General features: G+C 51.3%; 6 protein-coding genes and 1 non-coding gene across 7 annotated transcripts, besides 6 other annotated features; 5 read left to right on the forward strand and 2 right to left on the reverse strand.

Annotated features, from left to right (window-relative positions):
- The first annotated feature begins 14 nt into the window (after positions 1-14).
- Positions 15-44: a microsatellite.
- Positions 15-51: a microsatellite.
- Positions 52-70: 19 nt separating this feature from the next.
- On the reverse strand, positions 71-159 carry ACLA_021180. The gene has a single exon. It is a non-coding gene; the product is annotated as a tRNA-Pro (tRNA).
- Positions 160-1387: 1228 nt separating this feature from the next.
- ACLA_021190 (uncharacterized protein) lies at positions 1388-2204 on the forward strand (the record flags this gene model as incomplete). Its single annotated transcript, XM_001268835.1, has 2 exons — positions 1388-1651; positions 1713-2204. 2 exons carry the CDS (start codon positions 1388-1390, stop codon positions 2202-2204), a joined length of 756 nt encoding a protein of 251 aa, XP_001268836.1.
- A 624-nt stretch (positions 2205-2828) lies between these two features.
- ACLA_021200 (rRNA methyltransferase NOP1) lies at positions 2829-4224 on the forward strand (the record flags this gene model as incomplete). The annotated part of the gene is made up of 4 exons (XM_001268836.1): positions 2829-2919; positions 3106-3171; positions 3358-3446; positions 3514-4224. The coding sequence occupies 4 exons, from the start codon at positions 2829-2831 to the stop codon at positions 4222-4224; spliced, it is 957 nt and encodes a 318-aa protein (XP_001268837.1).
- Positions 2850-2921: a microsatellite.
- Positions 2895-3399: a microsatellite.
- Positions 3121-3173: a microsatellite.
- Positions 3373-3432: a microsatellite.
- Positions 4225-5052: 828 nt separating the features above from the next.
- Positions 5053-6018, forward strand: ACLA_021210 (SDR family oxidoreductase; the record flags this gene model as incomplete). Its single annotated transcript, XM_001268837.1, has 1 exon — positions 5053-6018. One exon carries the CDS (start codon positions 5053-5055, stop codon positions 6016-6018), a length of 966 nt encoding a protein of 321 aa, XP_001268838.1.
- A 545-nt stretch (positions 6019-6563) lies between these two features.
- ACLA_021220 (mitochondrial processing peptidase) lies at positions 6564-8254 on the forward strand (the record flags this gene model as incomplete). Its single annotated transcript, XM_001268838.1, has 5 exons — positions 6564-6713; positions 6775-6900; positions 6955-7032; positions 7101-7795; positions 7864-8254. The coding sequence occupies 5 exons, from the start codon at positions 6564-6566 to the stop codon at positions 8252-8254; spliced, it is 1440 nt and encodes a 479-aa protein (XP_001268839.1).
- Positions 8255-8989: 735 nt separating this feature from the next.
- Positions 8990-11877, forward strand: ACLA_021230 (tRNA (cytosine-C5-)-methyltransferase; the record flags this gene model as incomplete). The annotated part of the gene is made up of 4 exons (XM_001268839.1): positions 8990-9013; positions 9088-9272; positions 9355-11472; positions 11529-11877. The coding sequence occupies 4 exons, from the start codon at positions 8990-8992 to the stop codon at positions 11875-11877; spliced, it is 2676 nt and encodes an 891-aa protein (XP_001268840.1).
- Positions 11878-13476: 1599 nt separating this feature from the next.
- ACLA_021240 (fungal specific transcription factor domain-containing protein) lies at positions 13477-16081 on the reverse strand (the record flags this gene model as incomplete). Its single annotated transcript, XM_001268840.1, has 5 exons — positions 13477-13499; positions 13606-13743; positions 13814-15082; positions 15279-15599; positions 15934-16081. The coding sequence occupies 5 exons, from the start codon at positions 16079-16081 to the stop codon at positions 13477-13479; spliced, it is 1899 nt and encodes a 632-aa protein (XP_001268841.1).
- Positions 16082-16282: the final 201 nt, after the last annotated feature.

A 16282-nucleotide genomic window follows, 5' to 3' on the forward strand; every position in this document is an offset into this window, starting at 1 on the left:
CTTCTATAGTAGATAGAAGAAGAAGAAGAAAAAGAAGAAGAAGAAAAAAAAAACCAAAAAATAAGGTGTTGGCCCGAGCCGCGGATCGAACGCGGGACCTCTCGCAGATATGCTTGGGTTAATCCCTAAGCGAGAATCATACCACTAGACCACCCGGGCCTTGTTGAAAGAACGCCGTTATATTTGTCTTTATAATCCAAAACAGCTTCTATTGAAGAGTAGTGGTTAAGTCTACTTCATGTCCCAAGTAGAGTTGAGAACGTATGGCACACTTAACATATTAGCACCATGGTAAAAGCCTTTGCGCAACTGGTATAGCTCAGTTGACAATGGATGGCTGCATATGGAATAACTATTGTGAGCCTCCACTTCCACCGCGGAGATTACCCCGCAACAGGATATATCTCCAAAGTATCCAAACGCTCCGGTTGAAGTTTGTCTGTTTAATACCCATGCGCGTCTGATCGCAGAGATGCAGAAGGAAAAATAGCAACAAGGATCGCCACTGATAGGCAAAGGATTGGTCTCCATGGCACTCTTCACGCTAACCCAGGCTGGCAATATCCCTAAGCGCCGTCCATGCGAGACGGGGATATAATTAGACACCCAAGGAGGTCGGAGAGTTCGATACCAATCAGCGCGAAGAAAGGCCAGCCGGATCTCATCCACACATGCAAGCTCCAATGAGCCGGTAATCGTCAGGAATACCGAGTCAGACGCACCAATCTGGGTGCAAGGAAGGCGTTTCTTCTGCAGCATGTACCGCCCAGTGAGCACACGCCGTTTCGAGTAAACTCCCGACGAAGCCTGAGCGATTCGACCAGCGCACACTGGCGCCAATGAGCGAATTCCGTGCTACACGGCCAGGGTGGGCGGGTCTAGCAGTTTCCTAACTCGAGGTTGTTAATAGATCCTACGACTCAGGTTTCGGACCTAAATTGGTTGTTTCTATATTTCAACTCTGACGAGATGCAGTCAAGAGATCCGTGCAATTTATGATCCTGTGGCAGGCCGGGAGGAGCTCATGCCTGGGGAACCGACATGGACATGGCGTTTGCATCGTATGTGTGCAATAAAGACATGCTTACGCCCAAGTCACGGTCCATGGACCATTTCTTTGTTTCTTTCTCTCTTCGTTCATGTATACTTCCTCTGGGCGGGCCCCTTGTCTCTCATTATCTCCCTCTTCTCTTACATTCATTACCAGTTGATTTCAAATACCCCCTCAGTTGCATCAGCGCCACAGGCTTCCTACTATATTCCCATTGAAACTCCATCTCCACTCAACAGGCAACTTCGACACATCTCCACTCCACTATCACCGACGCAGTGCGTTGCTGGGTATACGCGTTACAAGAAAGAGTAGCTGTTTCGCAAGAAATACAAGATGCGGCCATTTATCCTGCTCTCTGCCTGGCTGACAGCATCAGCTGGTGCAGCTCCTACATTATTTGACAACACCTATGACTACTCAGACGAGCTGGGGGAGTTTTATGGCAGAGTGAGCAAGTACATCGACAGTGCAAAGGATGCTTTTGCTGCCTCGATGTCATGCGACACATCCAGGATTGCCCTGCCCGCTTTCGCCTCTGGACTACCGTCCCCCAGTAGCCAGAAACCATTATATGTCGCTGTTGGTCGCGGTACTCAGGTTAGTACATGCTGATGAATCAAATCATCCATATCTGGTCAAGGTATCTAACACCATTCAGAACTACACCTGCGCGACCTCAACCGCAGACTCGAAACCAGTGGCCATTGGGGCTGTTGCGAGCCTCTACAACGCAACCTGTATCGCAGCGAAGTTCCCGGACATGCTGGCCATGCTTCCGAACATCGTATATAAGATGCAGGTCCCTAAGAATCCATGGGATCCTCTCCCACCGGCAAACATCAATCTACTGGGCCACCATTTCTTCTCAGGGCCTGTACCAGTGTTCAACTTCGACACGACCCCGAGTCGCCAATACGGAGTAGCCTACACAAAGAAACAGGCTGAACTACCGGCGCCATCCAACGCAGTCAAGGGTGCCAATGGTGCTGTCACATGGCTCTACCTCTCAACGATCAATGGCACCATTGGAGACTACTCAAGTGTCTATCGCGTTGATACTGCCTCAGGAGCACCGCCCAAGACCTGCCAGAACATGCCGCCTGTGATTACAGTGCAATATGCAGCCAATTACTATTTCTTCGGGAAGTGAGATACCTAGGGCATCGCGGCACATTGGCTTTTGTAATGTATATATATTTGGACATATTGACAGCTGGTCGAGTTTGACACGATTAGCCTAATTATTGACGAATGCATTCCCAATATCCATTCATCAGCGATCAAATAATGATAGTCACGTAGAAGCAGTGCCTTCCTTGGTCCAATTGAAAAAGGGCTCCTTGGAGTCAGGTGATCTCGCTATTCCGACAGCAAGCATCACGTGATAGCAAAGTTTCCACACCAGTCAGAGGCGCACTAATCCCTATCCGGCCTAGGTCAATTCTGATTTTTGAAAGATCCAAATGCTCAGTCTGAAAATTCTCGACCGCTACAAAACGACGAGCAGCACGGCCTCGACGAATTTTGAAAACCAGCGCGGGTGCGGAATTATCGCAGAAGCTGCTATTTGAAGGCCATTTCATTCTATCCGCATTTAGATTTATCCTATCGCAGCAGTTTTCACTGTCCTCTTGACGCTACGAAAACTTTTTTTTCTTGCCCTTTCCTCAGCGCTGTTACAGCAGCTCCGCACCTTTGCTTCTCAGCCTTCTTGTTCGGCTGTGAACGACTTCGATATCAATCTCTTTCGATAACTATCACATTATAACATACAATGGGTTTCGGTGCTCCTAGAGGAGGTGGTCGCGGCGGTGCCCGTGGTGGCCGTGGTGCGCCTCGGGGTGGTGGTGGTCGCGGTGGCAGAGGTTTGTTCATGATCAGCTCCTCAACCTGGGACAGTCAACAGGCATATATGCTCTAGTGCGCTGTGCTGTTATCATTCGAACTGGCTCTCTTTGTGAAATCCAGCTCGTAACAGCTGAAAGCTTGCCTGGCATGCTGAGTCCCCTTGGAAAAACGGCACGCTAACTTGATCTTTTCGTCAACTCTAGGCGGCTTTGGAGACCGTGGTGGTCGCGGCGGTGGCCGTGGTGGTGGTCGTGGACGCGGTGGCAGAGGTTTGTTCATGATCAGCTCCTCGACCTGGGACAGTCAACAGGCATATATGCTCTAGTCTGCTGTGCTGTTATCATTCGAACTGGCTCTCCTTGTGAAATCCAGCTCGTAACAGCTGAAAGCTTGCCTGGCATGCTGAGTCCCCTTGGAAAAACGGCACGCTAACTCGATCTCTTCATCAACTTTAGGCGGCTTTGGAGACCGTGGAGGCCGTGGTGGCCGTGGTGGTGGCCGCGGCGGTGCCAGCGGTGCCAGGGGTGGTGCCAAGGTCATCATTGTATGTCTTTCCAATCTGGCTAGATGCAGAGAATCACGGAAGCTGTTGCTAATATGGAAAATCACAGGAGCCCCATCGTCACGCTGGTGTCTTTGTTGCCCGTGGCGGTAAGGAAGATCTGCTCGTCACCAAGAACTTGACTCCTGGCGAGTCCGTCTATGGTGAGAAGCGCATTGCTGTCGAGGGTCCCGCCACTGAGGATGGCGCCGTTACCAAGACCGAGTACCGTGTTTGGAATCCTTTCCGTTCCAAGATGGCTGCCGGTATCCTCGGTGGTCTTGATGAAATCTACATGAAGCCTGGCTCCAAGGTTCTGTACCTGGGTTCCGCCAGCGGTACCTCCGTCAGTCACGTCGCTGATATTGTCGGCCCCACTGGAAACGTCTACGCTGTTGAATTCTCTCACCGTTCCGGTCGTGACCTGATCGGCATGGCTACTCACCGCACCAACGTTATCCCCATCGTCGAGGACGCCAGACACCCTCTCCGCTACCGTATGCTCGTCCCCATGGTCGATGTCATCTTCGCCGATGTTGCCCAGCCCGATCAGGCTCGTATCGTCGGTCTGAACGCTCACATGTTCCTGAAGAACGAGGGTGGTGTCATTGTCTCCGTCAAGGCCAACTGTATCGACAGTACCGCCAAGCCCGAGGTTGTGTTCGCCCGTGAGGTCCAGAAGATGAGAGAAGAGAAGATCAAGCCCAAGGAACAGCTGACTCTGGAGCCTTTCGAACGTGATCACTGTATAGTGTCTGGTATCTACAAGCGTTCTGCATAAAAATTTGGGGGTCTTATCTCTTTGTCATGTTTCTAATCATAAATTTTTGCTCTTTTCTGGCGTCGAGTGTTCCGTGATATGCTGAAATGGCCCTTTCCTTTTTTTTTTTTTTTTTCTTCACTCTGTTCCTTGTCCATGTCCAGGTTTCTTTTGACAAATGTATTTTTGTTCGAGTCAAAAAATATTCCAGGTTCGCGGTTTCTGGGTTGTTTTCGGAAGAACACGCTCGAGACCCATTTTCTGTTTCAATATCAAACGAAGGTGATGGCTTATAGTCTTCTCTCGCTGCCCGTTCTGCGCGTAGGACCTGTGCTTCTATTCATGCACCATATTAAAATGTGCATCCGCAGACGAAATCTGATAGCTGGCAGCCTTCCATCGGACTTTCGCCGGCTCGACCGTTGCATGATACAGCATCAGTTCGGTAGTCGGGCAGTTCTCCGACTCGACGAGCTGTGTCCACGCCCACTCGCATCGGAACACTTGCGTGGTGGTATGTGTGGCTACTGGCTAAACTGGATTCGTGAGGTAATTTTCCGCAAGAGCACTGGTAGCTAATGATGGCATCGTTGAGATCAACGGAGAAATTGAATGGCGGGCGTGGGGGTCATTGAGCAGTTCTCTCCGCTTGACCCCGCAGAATTGGGCAGCCCAGGGAAAGCGAAGAGGGTATTTATATCGAGGCCATGTGCTTTATTTCCTAGAGGAGGCTCGATGGAGAGATTCATTGCACTATAACCGAATAATTAGAGTTAGCTCGCTGCAATTCTTGCTCTTTGTTCTAGCTTCCTCGACGCCCACGGAAGACCTCAAGACAATACACTTACCATGTCTATTATTATTACAGGCGCAGGCGGCTACGTCGGCCAGGAATTGGCTGCTGCTCTACTTTCGAGCTCCCCTGATGCCACAGTCATTCTTACCGATGTCGTCGCCCCCACAGTCCCCGCCTCTGCTGCGCAGCATGCCTCTCGTGTGAAGAGCATCCAGGCAGACCTTACAGTGCCCAGCGTGGTCGACGAGCTGTTCACCGAGTCCAATCGCTACGACACCGTCTACCTTCTACACGGGATCATGTCCAGTGGCGCCGAGGCTAACTTTGAGCTCGGAATGCGGGTGAATCTCGACGCAACCCGGTACATCCTGGACAGGTTACGCGCCACCATGCCCGGGGTAAAGGTCGTGTTCACTTCAACCTTGGCAGTATACGGACTTGCGCCTGCTGGATTTGTGATCGACGAGACCAACTTCCCTCCCGTTCCCCTGTCCTCCTACGGTTCCGCGAAGCTCATCATGGAGACGCTTCTGAATGATTACTCGAGACGTGGATTTCTGGACGGTCGAGCCGTACGACTACCCACCGTGACGGTGAGAGCTGGAGCGCCCACGCAGGCTGCCAGTAGCTTCGCCAGTGATATCATCCGGGAGCCATTTAATGGGAAGAAGGCCATCCTGCCGGTGAGCAGGACCACCGAGCTGTGGATCTGCTCACCATACACGGTTGTCAAGAATTTGTTGCATGCGAGAGAAATCCCCAAGGAGGCCTTTGGTGATTCCCGGTCTGTCAACCTACCGGGATTGAAGGTCAGCGTGCAGGAGATGCTGGATGCATTGGAGGAGATTGGAGGCAAGGAAAAGCGGGAGCTCGTTGAGGAGAAGTATGACGCCGATGTTGATCGGATTGTCCAGACATGGACGCCCAACTTTGACACTGCGCGTGCTTACAAGTTGGGATTCTCAAAGGACATTTCGATGGTGGAGAATATCAGGCAATATGCCAGCCGCTTCCAGTGATTTGCAGCATAGACTCATGTACAGCCGATGGCTTTCCAATAGAAATACCAGAGCGTTTCTTCAGTTCCATATAGCGTTACAGGGTTTATATTGTGCGAAACCATTCAATGTAGCATTGCTTATGGGAGACGGGAGGAGAGTATGATAGATGTGTGTGACTTCAACCCGATTGCGGAGGAACGGAGTTATGATGCCAACCACGAGGAGAGTATGAACTCCGATGTATTCGATATCTCCTTTCGAGATACCTCCAGAAAGATTTAGTATTGTCATAAGATAATGAAATAAATATATAGAAATTCGACAAATGACGTTGGGCTCGAGAACGCCAAAAATGCCATATTGACATCTGCTGTTCAGCGTGTAGGAAACTGTCGGGATGGAATGCAGGCTGGTTTGGAAAAGCGGGTCATGTGATTGGCTGCCGGGTTGGCGAACAATTTGACTCCCGAACTTCAACCTCGCATCTCCAGGGCTGCCCCATCTCCAGCAACCGTCTCTTCCATCCCTCCCTCTCCCTCCACTCTCACCTTCAGTCGTTCACAATGGCCTCTCGGCGCCTAGCGTTCAACTTCAACCAGGCTCTTCGGAGTCGTGCTGCCTTGAAGGCCGTGCAGCCCGTGAAGCGTGGCTTTGCTTCTCCCGTCACCTTGCCGACCACCACCCAGTCGACGACCCTCTCTAACGGCTTCACGGTACGAAAATTGAATTTGAAATAGAGCTCAATGGCCTCGCAATGTCGCTAATCTATCATAGATCGCGACTGAATACTCGCCATGGGCTCAGACTTCCACTGTTGGCGTCTGGATTGATGCCGGCAGCAGGGCAGAGACTGACAAAACCAACGGAACCGCGCACTTCCTCGAGCACCTTGCGTTCAAGGTATATATCTGGTGGAGACTTTAGATCGTAAGCTGGATGCTGATAGCAGTTTAGGGCACCAACAAGAGAACCCAGCACCAATTGGAACTCGAGATTGAGAACATGGGTGCTCACCTCAACGCTTACACATCGGTACGACCCGGATAGACGATTGAACTGATCCTTTATCAGAAATACAAGTCTGCTAACATTGGTTTCAGAGGGAGAACACTGTCTACTACGCCAAGTCCTTCAACAACGATGTCCCCAAGGCCGTCGACATCCTCGCCGATATCCTCCAGAACTCCAAGCTGGAGCCCGCTGCCATCGAGCGCGAGAGAGATGTGATCCTCCGTGAGCAGGAGGAGGTTGACAAGCAGCTCGAGGAGGTTGTCTTCGACCACCTGCACGCCACTGCTTTCCAGCACCAGCCCCTCGGCCGTACCATCCTCGGCCCCAAGGAGAACATCCAGACCATCTCCCGCGATAACCTGACCGACTACATCAAGACCAACTACACCGCTGACCGCATGGTTCTTGTTGGTGCTGGTGGTATCCCTCACGAGCAGCTCGTCAAGCTCGCTGAGCAGCACTTCGGTTCCCTCCCCAGCAAGCCCCCAACCTCCGCTGCCCTCGCCCTTACCGCTGAGCAGAAGCGTACCCCCGAGTTCATCGGATCGGAGGTCAGAATTCGCGATGACACTCTCCCTACTGCTCACATTGCCGTTGCTGTTGAGGGTGTCAGCTGGAAGGATGATGACTACTTCACTGCCCTCGTTGCCCAGGCCATCGTTGGCAACTGGGACCGTGCCATGGGCAACTCTCCCTACCTGGGCAGCCGTCTCAGCTCCTTCATCAACCACCACAATCTCGCTAACAGCTTCATGAGCTTCTCGACCAGCTACAGCGACACTGGGTAAGTTCACTTCTTTCATGGCACTCAAGCAAGCTATATGGAGCGCTCAGAAACTGACTGAATCATAGTCTCTGGGGTATCTACATGGTCTCCGAGAACCTGACCAACCTCAACGACCTCGTTCACTTCGCCCTCCGTGAGTGGTCTCGCATGTGCTACAACGTCACCCCCGCCGAGGTTGAGCGTGCCAAGGCTCAGCTCAAGGCTTCCATCCTCCTGTCTCTCGATGGCACCACCGCCGTCGCCGAGGACATTGGTCGCCAGATCATCACCACCGGCCGCCGTCTTAGCCCCGAGGATGTCGAGCGCATCATCGGACGCATCACCGAGAAGGACGTCATGGACTTCGCCAACCGCAAACTCTGGGATCAGGACATCGCTCTGAGCGCTGTTGGATCCATTGAGGGCATCCTGGATTACCAGCGTATCCGCAGTGACATGAGCCGGAACAGCTTGTAAACACAGCCCATCTGGTTTTTCTTGATGTTTTCAAGTTCATGGCAGCTGCCGCTTCTCCAGTTATGTTTCCTTTGTCCTGTTGGTGGTTAATAGATAGATGAGGTGGTAGTTGCAGAGGTAGCGTGTCCTGTACAGTACACAACTGTTGACTGATATACTCAAAATGTGTATTTTTCTTTTCCTTCAAGTTTTCCTTCAATATGACTGTAGTTTGATCATGGCTGAAAGATGCATCGGATGTATTCTGCGTAGCCGACGACAGTCAACGACCAATCAAATCTACAGGCAAGAAGCCCCAACATTGGAAGCAAACTGGCCTGAGCCTTTTCTCTGTGTTTTCCGCGTTCTTGAGGTGAGCTGGTAGTTATGCGATTGTTGTAAGGGCATGGTCAGGGGCATTGGGGGAAACCCCTTTTTCCACGGTATTTAGCCTACACTCATTGAGGCATGCGCGAAATTAGCCATTGCTTGCAAGCCCTGATACGTCAAACCAGGAGACACTTCCCTCCTCAAACCGATTATACTGTCAATCATCTCGTGCTTTCGCTTCGTTGTAGTTAGAATGCATGCATGTAGAGAGCATGACATAATCCGGCTCCGGCCCGAGGAATGATCCGATGCGGGATGTTTTACTTTTCGGCGCTTCATTAATGAAGAGGAATCATTTTTGCGCAGAGGCAGGCTGAGTAAATCACTGCGTCTCGGCTTTTATCATTTTGAAAATACTTCTTCGCCATGGGTAAACGTGGTGGTAGAAAGGTTAGTCATCTTTACCCCCAATTGGTCGTACTGTGTCAAGAAACCGTTGCCTCTCTAACATTTCTCTGTCGCAGGGTGGTCGCGGCGGCGGTGGTGGGCGCGGGCAGCGCCAAAATTATGCGGACATCCCCAAAACGAATGAGAAGCTTGAGCGCTTTTATACGGAGCAGGGCTTCATCCCGGAGGAGGAGAGAGAAGCTTTCTGGGAGACGCTTCGGAGAGATCTTCCTAACAGCTTCCGATTCACTGGTTCCAAAGGGTACGTCACGAGCATCTTTTGCGCATGCAGTTATGCGCGAAGCACCAAATGATATGTTGGGCATTTCTGACACGCCTTGAAGACATGCTCTTGCTGTTCAGGAAAAGCTCAAAGACCGCTATATTCCCGAAATCACCTCGATCAAGTATGAGGGCAACTTTGTTGAGCCACCTCGCCCTGTTCCCTGGTATCCGGACCAGCTCGCATGGTGGATGACGACTCCCAAAAATGTTGTTCGCCGATTCAAACCATTTGCGTCGTTTCAGAAGTTTCTTGTCGCCGAGACGGATGTCGGTAACATCACCCGGCAGGAGGTTGTGAGCATGATTCCTCCATTGCTCATCGATGTCAGGCCTGGTATGACAGTGCTGGACATGTGCGCTGCACCAGGAAGCAAGTCTGCGCAATTGATGGAACTCCTCCATGCGGGAGAAGAAGAGGCGATGGAGCAGGTCACTAAGCAGGTGAAGGATGGAACTGCGGGCCCGGAGCCTATTGGGCCAGAAGGCCTCAGTGATGACGGCAGGACAACGGGTCTTCTCATCGCCAACGATTCCGACTTCAAGCGCGCGCACATGCTTGTCCATCAGATGAAGCGACTGAGCTCGCCGAACTTGATCGTCACAAACCATGATGCCACTATGTACCCCTCAATCAGGCTGCCGCCGCGCCTCGATGCAGAGGGCAAGGTCCACAAGAACAGATACCTGAAGTTCGATCGTATTCTCGCCGATGTTCCCTGCACTGGCGATGGAACTGCTAGAAAGAACATTAGCGTCTGGAGAGAATGGGGCCCAGCCAATGCTTTGGGACTGTATGCTACGCAGGTCAGAATTCTCGTCCGCGCCCTGCAGATGCTGAAGGTTGGTGGACGCGTTGTCTACTCTACTTGCAGTATGAATCCGGTGGAGAACGAGGCCGTCGTCGCTAGTGCGATCGCCCGGTGTGGCGGAGCGGCCAATGTGGAGATCCTTGACTGCAGCAAGGAATTGCCCGGCCTGAAGAGAGCCGCTGGTGTGCGTTCGTGGAAGGTCATGGATCGCGAAGGCCGGATGTACAACAACTGGAAGGAGGTTGAAGAGCAGAGGGAGCGCGAAGGCATCAACGGCCTGGGCCGGATTGCCGAAGGCATGTTCCCTCCTACAGGAGAGAATGCAGATCTGCCTCTTGACAGATGCATCCGTATCTACCCCCATCTGCAGGATACTGGTGGTTTCTTCATCACTGTCCTCGAGAAGAAGTCCGAGATTCGCGCCAAGCCAGAGGATTCCTCCAAGGTCATCCCCAAGGCCACCGTCGCAGCCTTGGCAGAAGAGCTCGATTACAGACAGAAGCATGGCAATGGGCAGCCTTTGCAGAAGATCGAAGCGCTAGACGACTTGGTGGTCCCGGGTCCAGAAGTAGAGGAGGAACTTTCGAAGAATGCCTCCGTTGCTGAAGCCACCCACCAGCTCCCCTACTCTGCTACCAACCAAGTCTCCCCTGCTAAGAGAGACGCAGAGTCCATGGAAGATGAGCTTCCGGCCAAGAAGGCCAAGTTGGAGGATGATACCGAAGTTGTGCTCGGTGATCGACCGATCCATCGCCCTGCGCCTGAGGTTGAGGATGTGGAAGTCTCCGATGTCACCCCGACTCCCCTTCCTACGGAAACTGCTCAACCCGCTGTCTCGACCGAGGCACGGCCTGAGCGCCCCCAGAAGCGGAAGCCTGGTCAGCCCATTGAGGAGCCATTCAAGTATTTAGATCCCAAGTATGAGGAACTCGACCCAATTTTCAACTTCTTTGAGATCTCCGAGCGCTTCCCACGGGATCGCTTTATGGTCCGTAATGCGCAGGCCGTTCCCACACGAACCATCTATTACACCAGTGCTCTGGCCCGCGACATACTGGTGGCGAACGAGGGTCATGGCATGAAGTTCGTGCACTGCGGTGTGAAGATGTTTGTGAAGCAGGATGCACAGCGTCCCAACGTTTGCCGCTGGCGTATCCAGACGGACGGTCTGAGAATCCTTGAGCCCTGGGTTGGGCCTGGCCGCGCTGTCGTCCTGACGAAGAAGGACACCTTGCGCAAGCTTCTCGTGGAGATGTTCCCCAAGGTCACTGATGGCGGCTGGAAGGATCTTGGCGAGATTGGCGAACGTGTGCGAGACATCGAGATGGGATGTTGCATCCTGTACATCGAGCCCGAGGAGAAGTTCAGGTACATTATCTTCTTTCGTTCTCTGCCCAAAGTCAAATGACTAACATATCAAACAGCGAGCGTATGGTCCTCCCGCTTTGGAGGTCGCTGCATTCCGTCAACCTGATGCTTCCCAAAGAAGACCGCCGCGCCATGCTTCTGCGGATCTTCAATGACGAGCCCGAACTACTTAACATCACCCAAAACCAGCAGCAGGAGGGTACACCCCAAACATCGACACCGGTGACACCTGCCGCTGAGGCGACCGGAGAAGGCATGTCCGCCACGGCACCCAGCGAGGCAGAGGAGAAGGCGCTGATGCAAGAGAATCTCGTCTTGGGCGAGGACCAGCAGGAGCAGGTGGATCAGCGGGAGACATGGACCAAGGCTGGTGACGAAGAGGACCGGTTCAACACCACTGTATAACTAGCGTCATGCCAACTGACTTGGGACACTTTGTATCTAGCCTTTGACACGGTGTTTGGGAAAAAAGAATTGGATTTACGCTTCTTTCATTTGCAGGTACTCCAGAGCTTCTGGATGGGGATGAATAAGCGACACATTTGGAGGGATGGACTTGTAGGCATGATACTGCCCCTAAGCCCCAGCGTTCCAAAGTATGTGATACCGTAATCGCTGATTTGATGCAATCTCTCTAGTAATGTGACCATCTTTGACTCTATTCTGGTTACTATCGGTGAATCCTGCTAGCAGAATAATCAAGAACACAGTCCAATAAAAACAAGCCAGGCAGCGCACTTTTATCAAAACATCATGGCATAGCTGAACCCTAACTGTCCATCAGACAGCAACAGTATCGAAGATATGGCTGATATAGCCAGTCCGCAGACTTTTCTGAGAGTCGAGAGATCGAGCCAAGCACCAGTGAATCATCACCCTTCCCGTCACTGGGTGGATTTGCTGCTCTGCCGAGGGGGAGTGTTGTATCTTGGAAATGAGAAATATAGATGCATGCCTGTCCTTCAAACTTACAAAGGCTGCGTGTCTGCCACAATCACTGGCGACAATCACCGGCATCTCAGAGACCTACCTCTTCGTATCTAAACCCAAATTCCCCTTACACAAGATGGCGCCTTTGAATTAGAGATTCGGCATCTTCCGGCTTACTGGTATGATCTGGAAGCTTTGAGCATGTACCTGAGCGGCTAAGGCTCGATGTCTGCTTGGACGACATGGAAACCAATATTGCTTCTCGAATAGAACTTATTGCTACGCGTTTCTGGTCTACTTAGGGAGGAAGATCCAAGCTCAGATCAAGGCTGTCCAACCACTTCTACCGTGAGTGACCTTAGCACACACTCGCTGCTATATTTTCCAGGAGGAGCTGGACTCGTTCGTACTTCTCAGTGACCAGGCCAAGGGAGCGGCAGACAAAAAAAAAGCAGCATCGGTCTGGAATCAATATGAGTAGAGATGAGGGAAGTATTAGATCTATATGTCAGAAGCTGGACCTTCATATCAAAGGCCAATGCCTGATCCGCACTCAGTCAGGACCTTGCCAGACAACTGTGCCATTAAGTTTACTCATGGTGATATTCACCATAGTAACAATTATCATGACCCCATCTTAGCCTTATCATGCTGTGGCAATTCAATTGTCGACTTTGATCTGTCTGGGCTGGCTCCCTGCATACTGAGAGGCTTGCAAGGCATAACATACTGCTGATAGGCAAGAAGAATGGTCGACGACGTATTTGCCAATGATTCTGGATCAGTACTCGGACACCATGCACCATGAGCGTTACTCGGGCACTATGACTGCGACAGGTATCTTTTGAAAGGCTGCTCTCTCTGTATCTTGACAAATCCGGATGTTTTATCGCGGGAAAATCTGCAAGGTTTTTGGAATGGCAAGGATAGGGCAGAGGAGTTGATCACCATAAGTTTATTACTTTGATACCTGTTCTTCTCTACGTTATGGGTTTCAGATACTAGTGCTGCATGGCTACTTTCTATAATAGATAGACATTCTGAGATATTGGTCTAGGCGAAACACCAATGCCATTATTGACGTCCTGAAGCGCCTTCTGGAAACTGAGAACATTCGCCGCCTTGACTCTGCATGGTGCTTATCGCTGCGGAAATTCGTTAACGAAGCTAGCAACGACAACGGGCTACTACAGCAGGGCTTACTGTCTATCATCTGCCAGTCGACACTGGAGGCGGGTGTCGTAATTGGAAAGCTTTCAATGCCGTCATATGTCGGAGACCAATTAGCTAGCACGGTTGCATCAAAGACGGGGAATTGGATATTGAAACGGGCAGGACTCCCTGAGCATCCGATTGTTAGGTTTTAACGCTAGTGAATACGGTAGCGAAGGGGTACGATTTATACACTTACCTTGAGAATCTGTACAGGTGGTATCATTGGGAAATGCTGGCGGTGAAACCTGCGAGAGCAGTGAGTTTGTCTCATCATTTGCCTTGTCGCTATTGGTATAACTATGGTTTCCGAGAACCACGCTCAGGGCTTTCGCTGCCTTCTGTGCCTCCTTCGAAGAGCTGCTCGAATGGAGCCAAATGTCGTATGTTTTTTGTAGTGATGTCCAAATAGTCGCCTCAATCACAGAGCCCGCGCCTCCTTTTCCTTGTGCATGAGCTTGCTGTAGATATGAGCACAGAATGCTAGTGGCAAGTAGAAAATCATGGTTGATAAGAGAGGAGACTCGCCATCGCTCCTGATATAACCGGCAGAACGGCTGGGTCTCTTCTTGGAGGACGTGCTGATAGTCGAGAAGTTTGAGGGCTGCATCTAAACATGCCTGCTGGGAGTAGTCATTCTGCAGGGTTGCTTGCCAGCGATGCAGGTTTCTTTGATGCAAAACAATTCGTGCACGGTGGAACATAATCTCCAAGAAGACCTTCTGCATAATCATCTGCGGCGAATCCATGATGCAATGGGCCATGGAACGCCACTGAAGACATGCTGGAATTGCGCTATGTGCGTCCTGAAGCATGTTATCCATCTTCATGATCTCGGTGTAGGAACATGGCCTTGTGTCAGTCGCAAGATCCCACACAAAGCCAATCGCTGCCACCATGCTTGCCTTGACAAGACGGTAGAGCATAGGTGTTAGTTCATTCTTGGGCCGCGACGCCGGCATAGCAGCCGTGGATCGATCAAAATCATTGTCATGGAGGTTTGATGGGCCCCCTGTATCCGTCTGCCAATGCTTAATCAGTCGGGGAAGACCCATTTGAGTAGAGAGTCCAAGGTCAAGCTCAACGATTGTAGCCCAGACGCGCTTCCGCATTTCAGCTGTAAAGGGAGACATGCTGGGGAAGTGACGGGGGTCCCGGTGGTAGCCCATATGCATTGCCAGCTGGACTATTGTTCCCAGCAGGATCCATACTCCAATCTCGGCGTCACTCCGGAGAAATAACTCCATCGCAATATACAGCATAAGCGTCTCGAGCACATATGGACCCCCTTTAGCATACTCTCCCAATACGAGGCATTGCACGACCTTCTGCCGGTAAAGCTCAATCTTGCCTTGAAGGTCATGCTCTGTCGACAAGGATGCGGGGGTTTGTATCCCTGGATCCAACCTTGATTTCTGGAACTGGATTGCGAGGCACATTATAGTAAACAGGAGGCCCAGCCATATTACTGGCGTCTCCGACGGGCTTTCCCAGAATCTTTCATACTGGATTGAGCCGCCAGTCAGTCTCAAGCAGGCCGGGTTTGGGGGGGGGATGGGGGAGAAGTCTCCAATACCTCGTTTAAAAACTCGACACTATGCAGTACCGCTTGATGATTCATGAGTTTTAAATCCACACCAGGCATTTCGGGAGGTGGTGCTAACCTGGGGACATTTCAAATGAATTGAAATAGCGTGAGATCAACCGGTCGACAACCGGCCGCTCTGGAATTGCCTCCAGAATCTCTTCCTTCGTCACAAGCCTGCTACACCCATAGAGTAGTTGCGGACCGCCCTGCTCAGCAAAGGACATATCATCCAGCGAAGTATCATCTTGAACTTCTCCGTTCTCGTCGAGATGATTCTTCAGCTCAGCAATCCCATCAAGAACAGCAGCCCAGTGAGAGCTGTTGACGTAGTTGGTACTCGATTGAGTGTGCTGCAAGCTGCCGCAATCAGATGCTGGGGAGTTGCCTTTGGAGGGATCTGCATATGGGGAAGCTGCAAATGATCGATCCCTGGAAGCTGCAGGAGAATCTGGGTGCGCTGCAATTACAGACGGCCTTTGATGCGAGTCGCTTGTTGACGTTTTTTGCATCAGGTCGACTACTAGACTTTCTAATTGCTGGACCCTTTCATAAACATTTGGCCGTCGCTGCGGATTATCTATCGGCTTGGACATGTAAGCGCAAGTAGAGCCCAACCCTTTGCTTGTACAGGTCCCACATGGTTGCTGTCGGTCACATCGGAGCCTAGATGTTGTTGTTGTTCAACACTCAGAATTCCTTTCTTTTTTTTTTTAAAACATGTTCATACTCACTTCCTTTGTCTGCAAAGAAGGCAGGAAAGCAGTGGTCGTTCTCGACGTCTGCTACTTGGCCGGCGTGCTCTGCCTCTTGCTGTTTTGCCCGGCCCCCATTCTGGAAGCTGAGGTTCTTCGTGATCTGCCATATTTCGTCTCTAGACATTCAAAGGAGTCAATCAAGCACTGCGATAGATCCAGGTGAGCATTGCCAGAAACTTTGATTCGATGGACTAGTCTACTAGACTGGCATGAGGTTCGCTTGAGGTAGGAAGTAATATGGCATGGACATGGGTTTCGGTCAGTGGAGGTCAGCTCCGCCCCCTTGGAATAATTTCTGCCATTTACCTTTAGTCTCCTCGGTTAC

Source organism: Aspergillus clavatus, genomic scaffold, assembly GCF_000002715.2.
Source record: "Aspergillus clavatus NRRL 1 1099423829805 genomic scaffold, whole genome shotgun sequence".
Taxonomy (NCBI): Eukaryota; Fungi; Ascomycota; class Eurotiomycetes; order Eurotiales; family Aspergillaceae; genus Aspergillus; species Aspergillus clavatus.